General features: G+C 36.1%; 2 protein-coding genes and 1 pseudogene across 3 annotated transcripts; 1 reads left to right on the top strand and 2 right to left on the bottom strand.

The window, feature by feature from the left end:
- Positions 1 to 493: 493 nt before the first annotated feature.
- LOC145605433 (octanoyltransferase LIP2, mitochondrial pseudogene) lies at positions 494 to 2,152 on the bottom strand (annotated as a pseudogene). Its single transcript, XR_014105077.1, has 2 exons — positions 1,996 to 2,152; positions 494 to 1,248 (listed from the first exon to the last, which is right to left on the bottom strand). The product of XR_014105077.1 is annotated as an octanoyltransferase LIP2, mitochondrial pseudogene (transcript).
- A 914-nt stretch (positions 2,153 to 3,066) lies between these two features.
- Positions 3,067 to 8,898, bottom strand: LOC145604736 (uncharacterized). Its single transcript, XM_081660667.1, has 8 exons — positions 8,369 to 8,898; positions 6,854 to 6,963; positions 6,536 to 6,592; positions 6,124 to 6,423; positions 5,514 to 5,761; positions 4,532 to 4,838; positions 4,168 to 4,441; positions 3,067 to 3,594 (listed from the first exon to the last, which is right to left on the bottom strand). Exons 1-8 carry the CDS (start codon positions 8,690 to 8,692, stop codon positions 3,340 to 3,342), a joined length of 1,875 nt encoding a protein of 624 aa, XP_081516793.1. The 5' UTR covers positions 8,693 to 8,898; the 3' UTR covers positions 3,067 to 3,339.
- A 1,574-nt stretch (positions 8,899 to 10,472) lies between these two features.
- Positions 10,473 to 17,329, top strand: LOC145604737 (protein EMSY-LIKE 3-like). Its single transcript, XM_081660668.1, has 10 exons — positions 10,473 to 10,864; positions 13,032 to 13,240; positions 13,320 to 13,429; positions 13,534 to 13,768; positions 14,183 to 14,368; positions 14,513 to 14,581; positions 16,035 to 16,280; positions 16,379 to 16,447; positions 16,529 to 16,592; positions 16,976 to 17,329. Exons 1-10 carry the CDS (start codon positions 10,837 to 10,839, stop codon positions 17,128 to 17,130), a joined length of 1,371 nt encoding a protein of 456 aa, XP_081516794.1. The 5' UTR covers positions 10,473 to 10,836; the 3' UTR covers positions 17,131 to 17,329.
- Positions 17,330 to 17,388: the final 59 nt, after the last annotated feature.

The raw sequence follows: 17,388 nt of genomic DNA, 5'->3' as shown, positions 1-17,388 counted from the left end.
TCACTCCCATACTTTGTTGCCATAATATAAACCAACATGTTTTATTATGAGCTTGACTTGGACTAGTCCTAGTGTAATACGAGAACCAAATTCTATGTAATCTAAATGGTGCGAGAAAGCTCCTTAAGTAACTTTATTTGATCTATTACATTAGATATAACTACTGTAAAATTTACTGAACTACTGCAGCATTTATGTTTTACACTGTCATAGGGAGAGAAGAGGAAGAGGTATGAAATTGGCAACCAAGTAGAAGTAAACTTACACAAAACCTCTTTCCACTTCGAGACTTCTGATCCCATCCATCAACCTGGAACCATGTAATCCCCAGATATTGTCACCAGATCCGCTACAATGTTTACCATGAATCACCACAATACATAGTTTCAGGAAGTATAAGACATTTCCCTCTTTTTCCTGTTTTTGTCCCTTTTTATCATTTTATAGGGGTGGCCATTTCAAATTTCAAAAAGCTAAAGAGCTATGTCTCAGATAATGAAAAGTGTAGGTGTATGATGTACGGGAAAATTTAAGAGTTAGATCAACAGGGAAATACAAAATTCATAAAATGTTGCTTTTATCTAACAAAATTGGACTAAAATCAAATTGTCTAGCAAAACAATGTATTAACTGCTCCTGAATCACTTCTTCAGCAGGAAGTTCCATATTTGTCTCTCTTTTTAAGGATGTAACTTCCTTATCTGAAATCCCACAGGGGACGATATGTTTGAAATAGTTCATATCAGGATCAATGTTGAAAGCCAAACCATGAGATGTAATCCCAGATTGAATACGAACACCAATTGCACCAATCTTTCTATCTCTGACCCAAACCCCAGTTTCACCTTTGTGTCCAGGGTGAGCTTCGACTCCATACATGGATGCAAGATCAATCATCGTTTGCTCAAGTTTTTCCACATAACTCCGAGCACCAACTCCAATATCACGAAGAGATATGATAGGATACAATATGGCTTGATGTGGACCATGAAATGTTATGTCCCCTCCCCTTTGAGTGTAATGTAATTCAGCTCCCATATGTATCAACTCAGGCTCGGGAACTAGCAAATTGTGATCTGTTCTACGCTTTCCAAGTGTATATGTAGGAGGATGTTGCAATGAAAGAAGTGTACATGCTATCTTTTGAGCTTTTCTATCAGAAACCAACTTCTCCTGCAGCTTAAGTGCATTCAAGTAGTTAACAGTGCCCAACTTCCACACTTCAAGACACCGGCGAACTCCCATTCCCTGTAAAACAAAGATAAATTTAATCCCATTAACCTTAAGCCGATTAATGTGGAATTTGACATAGAACATCCTGAAAACATAGAACTTAAAAAAAAAATTCATCACTCCTGGCATTCCAGTATAAATCGGTTACAATTTCCGATACCAAAGATATACTACCGGAAATCATTCCAGTATAAATCAGTTAGAATTCCTGATACCAAAGATATACTACCGGAAAATCTGTACAATACCTATGAAAACTACTGATTAAAATTTTCGATTTCCAATACAAACTACTGCAAGAAACCTTCAACCTATGATAGTGCTCATCAAATTAAAATTTTGAAACAACATTCAACAATTAGGCAACAAAAAAGACTAAATTCAATGAAATTATACACAAATAGCTTAACTTAACAATGGAGAGTATTTGGTTAGAAATGAAGTAGAGAATTTTGTTCCCAAAATATAAATTAATCATGGATTTCCTATCATCCCAACAATAAATACAAGATCAAACAACCTTCTTTGTCATCTGATAAACAACAAATTAGCACAATTTATAAGAGCCCTAAGATTCAAGAACTCAGAAACTTATGACATTTACTTAATAAATTATGGTTTTTTTGTTCATAAATCAAACTAAATTTCATTTGATTTCTTCCAAGAGCAAAAATTCGAACCTCAAAATCTGACAAAACAAAGTTGAGTAGAAATGAAAAAATCGATCTGAATTCAACAGAAATTAAGACACACATTAATTACCTAAAAGAGAAAAATTCTGGAATTGGAACTTCTTGCATCCAATAAACCAAACTATTGACTTCAAATCTTCAATTTGGAGGAATGCAAATCATTGAAATTAAGAATGGTGAAAGAAATATTGATGATCACAGAGAAACCAACACGAAGAGAGTGGAATTGGTAACGAGGATGGTGGATGAATGGTTGCTGCTTGCTGGAGAATAAAAGCACTATATCGGGTATTCGGGTTGGATTTGGTTTAGTTACATTCGTGTTGTGTTATGTCGGGTTCGGAGTTCTCTCAATAGTTTCAAGCTAGATTATATGGTGGTATATTAAGGATTGCCAAATTTGTCGACTCTAATTTAATCAGAAAAGGTTGACCCGACTTTCTTATTCCGAATACTATTAATGTTAGTTGTATTCCCTGTTTTAATTTTCAGATTTGCAGATCAAAGAAGAAAAAGAGAATGCAATTATGAGAAAGTTAAAAAGTGTATAAAATGATTTTAATGTCTTAACATAAACTTATGTTATTGTATCAAATAAGAATTACAACTTCTCAAATTTGATTAACACGCTCCCCAAAATGGAATTTGAGTGCCGCAGAAAAGCTAGCTTTTTAAACAAGACAGGGATCGCCCCGCTCGACAATGTTACCTTGGGGAGGAGACAAAACACTAAAAACAATTCAAATTCACAAAATGGAAGGAAGGCGGGGTTGCAATCATCGGAGGCAACAGGAGTTAAACTAGACAATGTGCCCTAATTCAAGCACACATGTTACATGTGGTGAACTTTTGACATCTTTTACACAACCACGTCACAATAAAGTAACCATATAATCTTTATTCAATAGATTTATCCCGAATTTATTTGTCGTGACTTGTGACATAACAAATCCTCATATGTAAGGTTAAATAACAAAATTTATAATTGATCAATTAAAAAATGTTTGGTATTGACACAATGGAACTTCTAGTCATAAACCATTACAAAATTAGGAAAGGCAACCATTTCTCATCAACCAAAAAAAACGCAGTGTACAGGGAGAAGGAGAAGGAGAGTATACGGGAAAATTAACAAAGGCAAAAAACTCAATTGGAATGTAATTGTAAACTATTGTAAAGCAATATTGCTGAGAATATTACAATGACTCACAACAACAAAGGTGTGCAATTTTTTCAACTGCAAATTATATTTCAGATTGTAAAAGAAAAGGAAAAAAGCTAAGCAATAATGTAAGACAGAAAAATTTATCTAATATATAGAGAAAATAAAGAACAAGACCACTATTTATGTACAGAATGTAACCCTGCACTCTCCAGCTTAAACTCTTCATTTCACGGTGAGACTTTCAGCCAATCAAGAAGAACAGGAGAGCATACAGACACCAGGTCGATAAGCCCAAGCTGGAGGTAAGCGAGCATATTTCTCCATCCCGGGTTGCTCATCATACGGACGTTCCATGACTTTTAGCAGCCTACGTACCTCTTCAAAGTCCCCTTGCTCTGCTGCATCAATGGCACTTTGGCATAAATAATTCCGCAAGATATACTTTGGATTGACAGAATCCATAGCAACCTTCCTCTCCTCGTCGGGAACTCCACTAGAAACCAGCTGAGAGAAAGACAGAGAACATCTAATCAATACATAAATCCACTATGTCCTGAATAGGAACTAGACGTATGTACTATATACAAAGATAATACCATAAAACCTTAGACTTAGTTGTTAGTTACACAGCAAAGATATGGATTTACATTTCATGCTCCTCAAAATAAGTCAAAAAGTAGAAGCAGCATAACACTGTATCCTATCATAGTAAGTCAGGGGTAGCAGTGATGGAGGAGGGTGCAAAGTGTCCATCATGAGACTGAGTCCAGGGATGTGGAGGGCAATAGTATAGCACAATTACCACGGGCCATCCACGGTTGTCACACCCACATATGTACAATTTTTTATATTTAGAAATATTATAACATTCCCAATATCAGAAATGCAGATTTACAGTGAAAAAGGAAACCATGCCAGGACTGGAATTTGGAAGCAAGTGGTATCACCACTGCAGCCGATCATGCTTGCCTCCCTGCCCACTTTCACCCCCCACATGATTTAGATCTATGAGTATGACAAAAGAGATTCAGAAATTGAAGGAATAAGATAGAAATTGCAATAGTGTGGAATCAATACCTCCTGCGTATAGCATTTCATCCAGCTGGTCCATGCCTCCCTGCGTTCCTGACCAATATCTAGCAGAACAGCCTTAAGGGGGGTTAATATTTGGGTGTCTGGAATGCTAGGGTCAGCTTTTACATTGGAAAGTAGCCGAAAGAAGTTTGTGTAATCAACTTTATCAACAGCCATGTTGTTCAGAAGTTTGCTGATCAAATCTTTGTTGTACTTGGACAGTCCAAGTTTTTTTATCATGATAGCTTGATAGTAATCCATGAATTTAGTTCCATATCTGCAGAAAATTATTTATACCCAATATTCCTCAGTTAGTTTAGCCACCATCATAGAAGTGTTCAGAGTATAATTGCAAAACAAAAAGTACCTTTCCATGACGTAATTAGCCTCATTGTCCTGAAGCAAATTAGCTGCTTGTAAGGTAGCAGCAAACTGTGCAATGTTCCACAAGCCTATATCTGGCTGATTTGCAAAGCAATATCTTCTACCAGGAAGATCAGTTGTGTTTGGTGTATAACTTGGATCAAAAGCATCTAAGAAACCGAAGGGGCCATAATCAATTGTAAGACCCAAGATGCTCATATTGTCAGTGTTCAGCACACCATGTGTGAAACCAACCCCCTGCCAGCCAGCAACCAATGAAGCAGTACGCTCAGCAACTTCAACTGCCCAAGCTGATCCACTCATAGAAAAAGGAACAGGCAAAAAATATCAGTTTCCTTGTTAAAAAATCAGCATTTTTTACTATACTATTTTTGCTGTATAAGGATTTTGCATGGTTAAACTTCTGCATAAAGGTTCGATCATTAAAATAACTAAATCCAGGATTTTGCATGGTTAAACTTCTGCATAAAGGTTTGATCATTTAAATAACTAAATCCCAAAGAGTAGGAAAAACTATGGCAACATCAAGCATGAGATTCACAGAGTAATGTTGATTTTAATGCATGAATAAAGAGTTACTTAAACAAAATTCTATGGAAAGGGAAATAACAGTATCGTTTGTACTCTCCGGGCAGAAGAAGTAATTATTCTAGAGTCATAAGACATAAGATTCTTCAATGAAATTCTTGCATATTCGTCGAACATGAGGATTACTACGGAATAACAACAATAATACCATAATTTAACAAGACATTGCACATATAACGATGTGTGAGCTATCATCATATTAGTCTGTCGTGAGGTATTAAAGATGGAACAACATGCACAAGAAGCACCACACCATAGCCCATATAAGCAGTAGTTTAAAAAGGCCTGGCCAAGAAAGCTATGTATTAACCTAGCCTGGCTAACAAAGGCATGCTTTTCATTAACTAGAACAAAGATGCACCAGAACAAATTCCAACCTGCATATTTATTTGAGCTGAGATCCACAACAGACTGGTCATCAAAGCCTGTGTTAAAAGATAAACTTTCACTCTTATTCATATTCTCGATATGGGGGAAGTGATGCTTGATAGCATAATCTGCAAGACGCCGAACGATATCAAGATCTTCTTTCCCTCTAGCGGCATGTAACTGGTATGAACCAAAACGCAAAAAGGAAGGAGCAACTCTACAAACAATTGCACCAGGTTCTTCCTTTGGATTGCCACTGCATACAGCAGAGATTGATCATAATCAGACAATGAATTAATAGTCAGAATTGGGCCTACCAGCCATCTCTTAGCCCATAATGCAAATTCGAAGAACATGGGAAGAAAGAAATAAGGAGTGGATATAGAGACCATAATAACTATTATAAAATAAATTTTTTCAAAAAAAAAAAAAAAAAAAAAAAAAAAAAAACTATTATAAAATAAAAAATAAAAAGAGCTTGAAGAGCACAATTTAGGATCAGGAAAATTTTCCAAAAGAAACAGAATACTCAAGCTCATACACTATTGAACAACTTTAATAAAACCAGGGGCATTGGTATGATAATGGAGGTCATGAATATGATTGGCAGGCACATACTCATAAAACATATCTCGGACGACAAATTTCCCAGTGGTTACAAGACAAAGGGCACGTGTTGTGGGGATTCCAAGGCTATGCATTGCTTCACTGCAAAGGAATTCCCGAATGCTACTACGAAGAACAGCCAGCCCGTCTGCAAAGCGGCTATATGGGGTCTTGCCCGCACCTTTCAGTTGTAATTCCCACCTTTCTTTCTTTGAATTCACAAGCTCACCCAATGTAATTGCTCGACCATCACCCAACTGACCAGCCCACGTGCCAAACTGATGGCCACCATAACATTGAGCATATGGCAATCTGTAAAAGATATGTCATCAGGGAGAATGCAAACAGCCTGAGATATAAGAGTTATAAACATAAAGGATATCCACAAGAAATTAAAACCCAACAACTTCAGTAGCTGACTTACGATCCAAAAAATGGGGACGCCCCAGAAAATATTAGCGGAAAATCAGGACGCTCAAACCTGACCAAAACAACAAGAGATACTAAAATAAGCATGAGAAATAAGTACTTTTAGCAGCAGTAAAAAATAGTGAGAGAAAAAAAATAAAAAATCTCTCGTAACTCTTGAGTTAATTGGACAGGTCAAATGAAGAAATGTATATAGGGTCCTCACAGAATGGGTAGCTGCATTTAAAGTTTTAAACAGATATACGATATCAAGTACAATTACCATATATATGCACTATGCTTACTACATATAGCGGGGTAAGTAAACACTCACTCTTTAGGATCTAGCTCAAGAGATTCGGCAACTGATTCAGACCACGCAACAAGTTGTGGATTATCCACCTCTACAGATGGTGAAACCTTTGTATAGCAAGCATGAAAGACCTGAAAGGAAGCAGTGCGAGCTGTAAGACACACACACACACACACACACACAACACAGCAATATAAAGATCAAAGCATAAAAATTTAGGTTTACTTGAAGTAAGAAAAAATATGAAAGATTGTAAGCAACAGGCCACCTAATTCTTCCACCTCACATGAGCTCTTTTCTATTTACGATTAATAATTTAACATTCTTCACCACATTACAAATATTATTTATTCATTGTTGTCCAGAACACGATCGACTGTTTCCACCTATTATGTTTCCACATTAAGTATAATATCCAGTTCTAGAGAGCCATGTAATATCCATAGAAATGTGTTGCCACAGTAATCTTTCTACATAAAATCCACAAAACTTGAGCATAATAAGTAAGAGAGCAAAGATTGAATCTTCCTTCATGGTAATACAACATTAGCTAGTATACCACTTCCCAAGCTCCTTTACAAGAATAGCCCATTTATTGAGCTGATTTCTAACATCACTTCATGTCCCTGGTAATGGTTTCAATACATACTCATTACACATGCATAGTAGTATTCAGGAGCACTAACTACAGTAACTAATCCTTCAATCAGTTCAATAGCAAAGAGCGTCAACACTAAAAGCAATTTGTCTACCCTATATTCATCCTCCAACGAAACCCCCAACACAAAAATGATTTGCTGGAATCACTGAACAACAAAAAAAACACGAGGTCAGAAACAAGATCGGCAAGTGATCAACTTAATTGCAAACTCCAAACTTCCAAAGTTTGAAGGTAAATCAAGTCGGATATAAATTTCACGAAAGGACGGTTCTAGACGTGATTTGATCACAACATGATCACAATATTATTATTTTATTTTTATTTTGAAGGAACTTGCCTACACTTAAAAAGTACAAAGCACCTACAACTTCCCGCGGATGTGCTCCACACTTGTTCTCAATTCCTATTATTCCCGAATTCCCACAATCTAGGTTGCACCTCTTGAAGTTGCAAAGCCTCGAGTAAACCCAATCGGGTCCAAAATCTAAACCCATTACCTCCTTTGTGGCATTCCGGTTTTGATACCCCGAATGCCAGAAAGATAGTAATGTAAACGGGATTCGATCACAAGTCTTGGTTATCAACCCACAATTTAATCAACTAAGCTAGCTCACATCCACAACTAACGCTCTCAACTAATCTATTAATCTCATTTTCTACAAAACTCCATTCAATTCCTTCAACACACTCAATTCAACAAGTGCACCAACAATCCAAATCAAATACACTTAAAATTTGTCCAAAATACGCCAACCCCACATCATCAAGGAACTTCAAATGCCCAAAAATAGCAGTTAAACAAGCAAAATAATTATAAAAACAAAAATGAAACAATCCCTTGAAAAATGAAACTAGATTAGAGAAGAAAACAAAACCTGACGAGGGATATTATCAACCCTAGAATCAGCAGGCAATTCACGAACAAAAGAATGATCCCAATTAAGCTCTTCAAGCTTCAATTTGGTACGATTACTATCATGGGTCAGTTTCTGATTCTTCAAATCTTGAGTAACCTGTTCAATGGAAGAACTATGTTGAGAATCCATGACTGAGAAGCTTTTGATGGGGTTGTTGGGATGGCGGCGAAGAGGGCGGAGGAGGGAGCGGCGAAGAGGGGCGAGAGAGGAGAGAGAAAGGGCGGAAGAAGAGGCAGAAGAGAGAGAAGAAGAGTGAAAAAGAGAGAAATGGGAAAGCAGCATTTCATATGAATCGGTGATTACTACCCACCCCCCTTAAACGTCGCACAAAGATGAAAGTTTTGGGAAAAAAGGGTGTTGGTTTTCGGTTATGATGATGATGATTCATGAGTCATGGGGAAGGTGCAAATTTTGGAAATTTTGTGGAGGTGTGTGTGTGTTAGATCCATGGTTGATTGGTTGGGGTGTGTCGAATTTTGGGCATGTTCAGATTGAGTTTTTGCGAGTTGGAGAGGTGGATTGCTTCGCATTGGATGCGTTAAGGTGATCTATAGGGGTGTGCGTGAATTAGTTCGTATTTAGATTCAGAACTAAACTGGACTGGAACGGTTTGGATTTGGATTGTCTGTTTGGACTGTTTATGTACCTCTCTGCAAAGCTAAAACTGAACATCCAACTTAAAATCACACTTCATTGAAAAGCTTTACAAAATGTCGCTCCTATAATTATCATTGATAACCAATAATGCTTATCTTTGATTTTAATGCAACACAAATCAACGACCACAAAATACTTAAGATGCTTATATTTTAAAATGACACTCTTATCTTTTGGTTTCCCTCAAAATTATACTCTCTCGAAAAAGTTCAAACATATTCACCCTCACCGCTAGCCAATAAGCCACCACTTGATGCCGCCCCCAATAGCCACCTCCCCCAACCATGGCTACTAACTACGCTCCAAACATGTACATTTGTCATTTCATAAGTTCATAACTTAGCTTTATAAAAGGCTTCAAACAATATTCAAAGTCTTAATTGACATATATATGAGCTATTATATGATTTTATTCAGTTATTGAGACCCTCTTCCACTCCACCATATATACTTTTTTTTTCCCACCAAGTCATAAATGACTATTATTCCAAGGTTGTGGTTAAGAAATCTATATTTTATTTCAAATGTTGAATTCCAAGTATGGAAATTCAAATTCATGCATTTCTCAAAACTTGTATAATATCAAATATATCAACTTGCTTGGAATGATTGTATTTGTGAAGAGCAATAAGTTGAATTTACAAAGAAAACTTTATAAGTTGATGTCTTGCAATGTCGTGGCTGATTGCGTACACTCATGACAAATCCAATGAGTGGAAGGACAAATCATCACTTGATAAAAAATGATATAGCCATGGCGAAAGTGGAGAACACTCCTTACCTAAAATCAACACAAAAATTATATCAGTCACACTATCACAACACTATAAATCTGTTAATCCACCTAAGAGATGAGATTAAGTACCAAGTATAAAACCTTTGCAAAGAAAAAATCCAATCCATGATATTAATGTATAGGTTTTATTGCTGAATTATCTAATAAAGATTGAGGTGAAGGAAGAGAATCCGAAAATTTCCCTACATCTTTACTGATTCTGCATGCCAGCAGATTGCACACAATCACAAAAAGCTCCTGATTATGGAAAGACAAGTTCTTATAATATTACTCACAAGTACAAGGTTATTTTTGACATTGGTGAGAACGCATTGTCTACCCTACCCCATATTGATTCAAAACCATAACTATCGTAATATCAGAAGCCCAAACATCCATTCTCCTCAAGATGAGATTAATTAGTACACCAATTATATCTTTATCCTTTGAAAACCTAACCTTGTACTACCATATATATATACACATACACCCCAAATAAATAGGATTTCATCAAATCAAAAAGTTAAGAGAGAAAAGAAAAGAAAAAAAAAAAGTGTTGCTCTCATAAAATTTTCATTAGCCAAGGCAAAGGAAGTTTTCGTTAACACATCTAAATTACTCAACACCCAAAAAACTAGAGAAAAACATCAAAGCGGAACTCAAAATTTTTATCAACTAAAAAGAAATGAAAAAAATAGAGTTAACTAAAAATGTTTCAAGTCCGCGTTTCTTCTCAACCCTTCAACACCACCGCATTCTTTCTCTTTCTCTCTCTTCATTCAACCCTAAATCGCATCAATTTCTTTCTCCAATCCAATTTCCCCCTCTTTTTTCACCTGATCTTCATCCCCAAATCCCTAATTTTTGTGTTTTTTCACTTTTAGATCGATTTCCGATCTTTTCCCCCTTTTTTCTGACTTGATCTGGGGTTGTAATTTTGTGGGGTGTTTCTGCTGTTGGACTGAAGAATTCGGGCTGATTTGAAGGAGTGGTTATGGATTACGGTCTTTCCGACAGCAGTGGTGAGATACTCAAAGTTCTGATCTTTTTCTTTGTTGTGTGAATTTTTAGCGACTTTTTTTTTTCAAGATTTGATTTTTTTGTTGAATTGTGTTAGGGTTTTCTTTTGAAATGTTCTTGAACTACTGATTGGTTGATTGAACTGTTACATCAACATTTCTGGGAATCTTGGTGTAGTTTTGTGGATCGAATTAGGGTTTAATTTCATTAGATTACTATTAAAATCGTGCGCTAGGTTGGGGTTTAACTTGAAAGTCGCAATCTTTATCGATAATTTTGCTACTGCGAATGAATTTTCAAGTTTTTTTTGGATTACTGGGAACTAGAGACTTTGAGAACTTAGAACTGACTAAATTATGAGTAATTTCCAAGTTCAGGAGCTTTTTGTTGAATTGTAGTACTTTTTTTTTTGGTACATTGTTTAGTAATTTCAAGCAGTGTCAAAAAGCTGTATCAATGGTGTTATCACATTCAAATGAATTTGGTTTGATCAAGAATTTTTTTATGTGAAAGTTATTATTAGGGCGCTTTATTTAATTACATGTTTAATCTTGTACTCTATGGTACCTGTTATCCCCAGGACTCCAGGAACTATCTATGTTGGGATTGGGGAATGTACCCCTTTTCACATCATTAATCTCTTTTGTAGATTCTCTATGATTGGTTATGTTACTCTGCCTTGGTTACTAATGTGACAGTGTCCAACATGGGTTATGCGCATCATCGCATATGTCCAATTGACTTGTCCAATTAATAAAGTTTGGCAGTTTGTTGGCCAAATTAAAGTTTCAAGAGTCTACGATAAAGTGAACTGTCCGAGTAACGTTCATTATGAATTTTGGGGTGGGTAACTAACTTTTGTTTTTCCTTTCTATCTGGACGTTAGCGTTACTGGTGCTAGCATTGGTCATCTCAGTGTATTTTCTGGTTATTTCTAGTCATGTTATTGGATTGCTTATGACAAGGGAAATGCCTATTAAGAATTTGGCATGTATCATCTTCTCATTTGGTCGCTCACATGGTTTTTTCTTCATATTTTCGGTGTTAGTTCTCAACAATTAATCAAAAGTGAGCATCAAATCTTGCCATACTTAATTATGTGGGCTGGAATCACGCCTGTTACATTGTTATACTTGGATCTGTAATCAACATGCTTGATTTTTTTTTAATCCTGTGTATTTCTTTTATTCATTGTAGTTGTTTCAATTTGTTGCAGAGCATCTAAACATTTAATTATATACTTATGGGGGAAGGTAAGATGATATGATGCCTTAAATGAAATGTTTCCGCGTGAATAATTCTTAGTTTATTAGTTGGATTCAGATTTTCTTTATAATAGAACATAATATGGAATTGTTCTAGGTCTAAATGAAACAAAGTGGAAATTTCAATTCATTCAACCATTTTTTAACGCCTATATATAATGTGAAAATTTTAAATATACTGTATGGGCTGTTGGTGATAATTGTGTGGGATGCTGACGATGTCCATAGCTTCTCTCGTTTCATGTTTACTTTGATAATTACTATTTTCTCCATGTCATAACAACCTGATTTCCACATATTAAGAATTTGGTTTGATATAATTATAAGGGATTTATATAGTGAAGTGGCATGGATTGATGGTTTAAAATAACCTATATATCTTTACATTGGCATAATTAGATAATGTTTAATGTTGCATTGTACTGTAGAGTGATTTATGTTTTGAAACAAAAATAGCTCTGTCTTGGAATGGTGTACAGTACGAGTCACTCTACTTCAATGTTTGGAGACGACCTATTGGATTTCCTCGTTACTTTGTATTGCGTTTTGATTCCATAGCTGCCCTGATTATCATCCCTAGTTACACTGAGTTTATTATCTGCTGCATTTTATTTGTCTTCATTGTCACGGTTCATATTTCGGAATAATCACTGATAGGGGTCCTTTGTAAACAGATTTTGATATATGTTCTGTGCTGCATCATTATTTGAACTTCTTTTATGTTTGCTGTTAAAAACTCTTTTATATGAAATTGATTTGCATCTTCCTACTCACTTAACTCAACTTTTTCTTCATTCAGATTTCCATTTTAGGGATGTTTTCTGCTGTTTTGTTATCTTTTCTGTCCATTGTGGTCTGTTTATAATGTTGAATTAAATCTTGTTTCTTTTTGAAAATTTGGTAGGGACGGATGATGATCTTCCACCACCTCATCAAAATAGATTTGCAAGAAATGCACGTGTAGCTGGGAATGGGAGGTCTGCAGTTGCTGCCTCTGCTCCATATTCAAGGATGCCAAATAATGACATGGAAACACAAATCCATATTATTGAACAAGATGCGTATTGCTCAGTTTTGCGAGCCTTCAAGGCTCAATCTGATGCCATTTCTTGGGTACTTTGCTTTTGCTGATTTATAATTATGTTCAGAATCATTATATTCATTTGTCTAAACACGTTGTGCTGTTTATTAGGAGAAGGAAAGTTTGATAACGGAATTAAGGAAGGAGCTGAGGGTGTCAGATGACGAACATAGGGAGCTTTTATCAAGGGTGAACAATGATGATATGATCCGTAGAATAAGGTTTGACATTATTTATATTATTATAGTCAAACGTATTTTCAATATATTTATTATAATTGATAGTGCTGTCTATTGACAAAAACCATGTATATTAACTTTGGCAGGGAGTGGAGAACGGCAAATGGACAACCAGGCATGCTTAGCTCTTCGCAACCTGTTCACGAATCTGTACCTAGTCCAACTGTTTCAGCCTCGCGTAAGAAACAGAAAACAGGACAGTCAGTGTCGGGATTATCTGTTGGTGCACCATCTCCGACCTTGCATCCTAATATGCAACCATCTTCTTCGAATTTGAAACGAGGCCCACCTCCAGGATCACGACCCAAAAAGACAAAACCAGTAAGTTTTTGGATTCACAAATTTTGATAACTAGACAATTTATCACGTGCTACTATATCTGCTAGGTCTGCAATGTGGTGTTCAGTGGTTGCTAAATGCTGACAGGTTGAAAAGTAGAGGTGGCTTTACTGTATTGCGGAAATTGTGTGTGTTAGGATAACTTATCACTTGATTGTTACTATATTGGTTTGTTGTTTCTTACTAGGCATACTTAATGTGTTCGCACTTACGAACATCTTTTTTTTTTTTTTTTTTTTTTTTTTTTTTTTTTTTTTTGATTTTATAATTTCAAGTAGATTTGCACGGCAATACTCAGAAACTTCCTTGTGTACTACAATTATTTGCTCGTTTGACTTATCACTCTGGTTTTACGGTGTTAATTTTTATTACTCATGGAAGCTTGCTATTCTGCAGACTTTGCCATACCCTTCTCCTGCTCCTCCAGGAAGGCCTCAGGTAGCCAATCGTAGTACATCAGGCAATTTTGCTGCTAATGACCCTTCTGATGCTGATAATTATGGAAAGATCGGGAAAAGAGTATGGACAAGATGGCCGGAAGATAACAATTTCTATGAGGCAATTATAACAGACTTTAAAGAGGTACGGTTTTCTTATTACGAAAATCTCTCTCTCTTCCCCCCTACACACACACACACAAACAAGTATGGAGGATTGGAGGAAAAGATAAGCATGTTGCATATAATGATTCTTGTTGAAGACTCACATCCTTCCAAATTTTTGTAGGGCCGGCATGCTTTAGTTTATGATATGAATACGCCAAACGAAGCATGGGAATGGGTCAATTTGAAGGAGGTAATCACACACTCCTTTTTCTGAAGAATATTAATCTAGGTTTTCTAATTGGTGGGTGGATCATGCTTTCTATATCTATGAGTTTAATAGTTTATGCTAGTCATAAATAAAAAGAGAAACATGTGCTCAGTTACATTAATATGACGGTTGCCACTGTTGTATTTAAAGTGGGTTTGTTCATCTGTGGTGCTGACGTGCTGCGATTAGTTGGACATATCTATTTTCCTTGAAATCAATCTTAAGAGTTACATTTTTGTTGCTACTACTATCACTGTATCTTTTGCTATACATGCATAATAACCCCCCCCCCCCCCCAACTCCTTGTTTTCTTTCCTTTTTTTTTTGGTTGGGGGGGGGGGGGGTACTTACTATATGAGCCGTCTTTTAGGTGAGTGTATGGGTGTAAGAAAAATAAAATGAAGGATACAGTAAGAGAGATAGGAGTAAAGAGGTAGTGGTGTAAAAATAGGGGAATGAGTGGAAAGGTTTAATTTAGTAGGTTAAGATGTTGAATAGTGTTTGCCAAGAAAGAATAAAGTAGAATTATAGAATTGGGTAGAACAAAAAAAGTATAACTAAGATAATATATGTTTAAAGACCGAGGGAGTGTTTACTTCTTTCTTTTTTAGATGCCTATATTGGTGACAGACATGCATTGAACTGTAGTGTTTATAGCAGTCAAAATTATCTATCCCGTTAATTATTTGGTCATTTTCAAAAATAAAAATAATGCTTCTATGAGAGTGATAAGATTTTCCTTTTGTAGGTATTCTTATATAGAAATAGATGTGATTCTGTTTGATTGTCTCTATAATAATGCTGCTATCGTTTGTTTCTTGTCAGTCTCTTTTAGCATGGGTTTTTAAGTAACTATAAGCCAAATTGTTGCTATTAATATGGGAAGGAGAAAAGCTGTGCTTGGATATGTAAACTGGGATATTTTGTGTAGCAGGATTAGTATCACGCCATCACATAATTTAGAGCTGAAGGTTGGGAGAGATGGGTCTTTTTTCTTTTTTTTTCGTTGGAGTTGCAGTTTGGTCAGAATATTGTTCAATGCAGTTTAAGATGAATAAATAATCTGATTGATTTTATTAGAATTTTTTTTTTTTTTTGGTGGGTAATTTTTAGTTATTAAAATAACTAAATAGGTCCAGCTCCTAAATCTTAAAAGATGGTAAAGATAGCCCATCTCCATGCAATGCAGAACATATATTTACTCTGCATGGTTTATACAAAGTGTTTTCTAGTAACCAGTTGAGTTGGCTCCTTAGCATTTGATTTATATTGTGCTCTGATAATTCCATCTGCAGTCCTTGATAAGAGAAGTTGTACATGTATTGTAGGCCTGCAGTGCATCTCTTGTGACCAATTCATATTTCCTTTGGCATCAGTTGTAGAAAAATAATATAGTGACTTTGTTTCAGAACTTATGTGATTTAATATGTATCAGATATCCGATGAAGACATCAAGTGGGAGGGTGAGGGGTCTGGAATATCCCATAGAGGAGGTCGATCTGGTCAAGGTCGTGGTTTTAAGAAGTCTTCAGCCCGTGGTGGAGCTGTTGCTGGTGCAGGGAGAGGTCGTGGGACCTTAAAGGGCCAGCCCAAGAAGGATTTGCTTATGCCCCAGAATGGTATTGGAAGAAAAGGATTGGGAGATATTGAATTACTTCATACTGATACTCTAATTAAAGAGGTAAGTAAGCTTGTTGAGAGAGGGGAGAGGGGTCTGTAAGTTTCTAATTTTGTCTTCATATTGATGGTGTGTTTGATGGAATGATATTGTCTTTGCAGGTGGAGAAAGTTTTTAGTGCTAATCATCCAGACCCAATGGAGGTTGAGAAAGCCAAGAAAGTGTTAAAGGTAATGAATATCACGCTACCTTTAGTTTTTGTCTGTACATTTGTCTTGATATGGGAGTTTGAATGAATTGTTGTGTTGCAGGAGCATGAACAAGCATTGGTAGAAGCTATTGCTAGGCTTCAGGATGCATCTGATGGTGAAAGTGGTAATGCTTAATCGCCTTCTGTTTGTTGTACAAATTAAAAAGCGCCTGTGCCTTTTTTTCTTTCCAACTTCCATCCTTTAGTTTTGGTAGATCAATTGATGTAAGTTATTTGTACAGAATTCTCTAATCAAGCCTCTGGCTGAAAATGTTCCATATTGGCCGCCTTTCATCATTTCTGTTCCTATTTCTGAGATGTTCATCCTGTGTATATCCAGTTATTCAATTTTCTTGTATCTTAGTGCCGCTGGCCAATTGTATTATGCTGTTTTTGTTTTCTTAAGCTGTTCACTTCTGCTAAATGCCATTATTTTGGTAAAGTTGTATGTCTATTCAGTGAGAAGTGGATTGTTAGCATAATGTTTGTTATAATTTATTTCAACCAGATGGGGGAGAGCATCCCTTCTCACAAGGGCAGTCAATGGATCGAGAGCAAGGATGGAGGAAACGGCAATATGATGAAATGGGAGAAGGTAGGGGAATGGAAGGTCCAGATGGTGATAAAGGCAGAGTTGCCTCCGAAAAGAAGCAAGAAGCTTAGTCTGTGTATCTGAATATTGGCATTTGCCAGATTGTACCATTGTCCATTTAGAATTATAGGTGATCATTAGGGGGCAGTAGGTAGTGGGAGGTGTAGATTTTTGTATTAGTACTCTCAGTTATGTATTTTAACCAAAAAATAGAAGTTGGTTGATGTAAATCTGTCAGATTCGTAAATTTATATAGAATTGTTCTAGTAATGCACATTACTGCCTTAATCAACTCCATCCAGTATCTGCAATCATAACAAAGAAATCAA

The sequence above is a fragment of the Chenopodium album genome, chromosome 22 (assembly GCF_948465745.1).
Source record: "Chenopodium album chromosome 22, dcCheAlbu1.1, whole genome shotgun sequence".
In the NCBI taxonomy this organism is placed as follows: domain Eukaryota; kingdom Viridiplantae; phylum Streptophyta; class Magnoliopsida; order Caryophyllales; family Amaranthaceae; genus Chenopodium; species Chenopodium album.
The sequence above is the reverse complement of the archived record's forward strand: the minus strand, read 5'-3'. Positions and strand labels throughout refer to the sequence as shown.

Bases quoted from the DNA above. Each gene is read 5' to 3' on its own strand.
- LOC145604736 (XM_081660667.1), bottom strand. From the start codon at position 8,692: ATGCTGCTTTCCCATTTCTCTCTTTTTCACTCTTCTTCTCTCTCTTCT. The intron at 6,424-6,535 runs GTAAGTCAGCTA...TATCTTTTACAG, and splicing joins GCGTCCCCATTTTTTGGATC to ATTGCCATATGCTCAATGTT. The intron at 4,839-5,513 runs GTTGGAATTTGT...TGAGTGGATCAG, and splicing joins CAGCTCAAATAAATATGCAG to CTTGGGCAGTTGAAGTTGCT.
- LOC145604737 (XM_081660668.1), top strand. From the start codon at position 10,837: ATGGATTACGGTCTTTCCGACAGCAGTG. The intron at 16,281-16,378 runs GTAAGTAAGCTT...TTGTCTTTGCAG, and splicing joins CTGATACTCTAATTAAAGAG to GTGGAGAAAGTTTTTAGTGC. The intron at 16,448-16,528 runs GTAATGAATATC...GTTGTGTTGCAG, and splicing joins AAGCCAAGAAAGTGTTAAAG to GAGCATGAACAAGCATTGGT.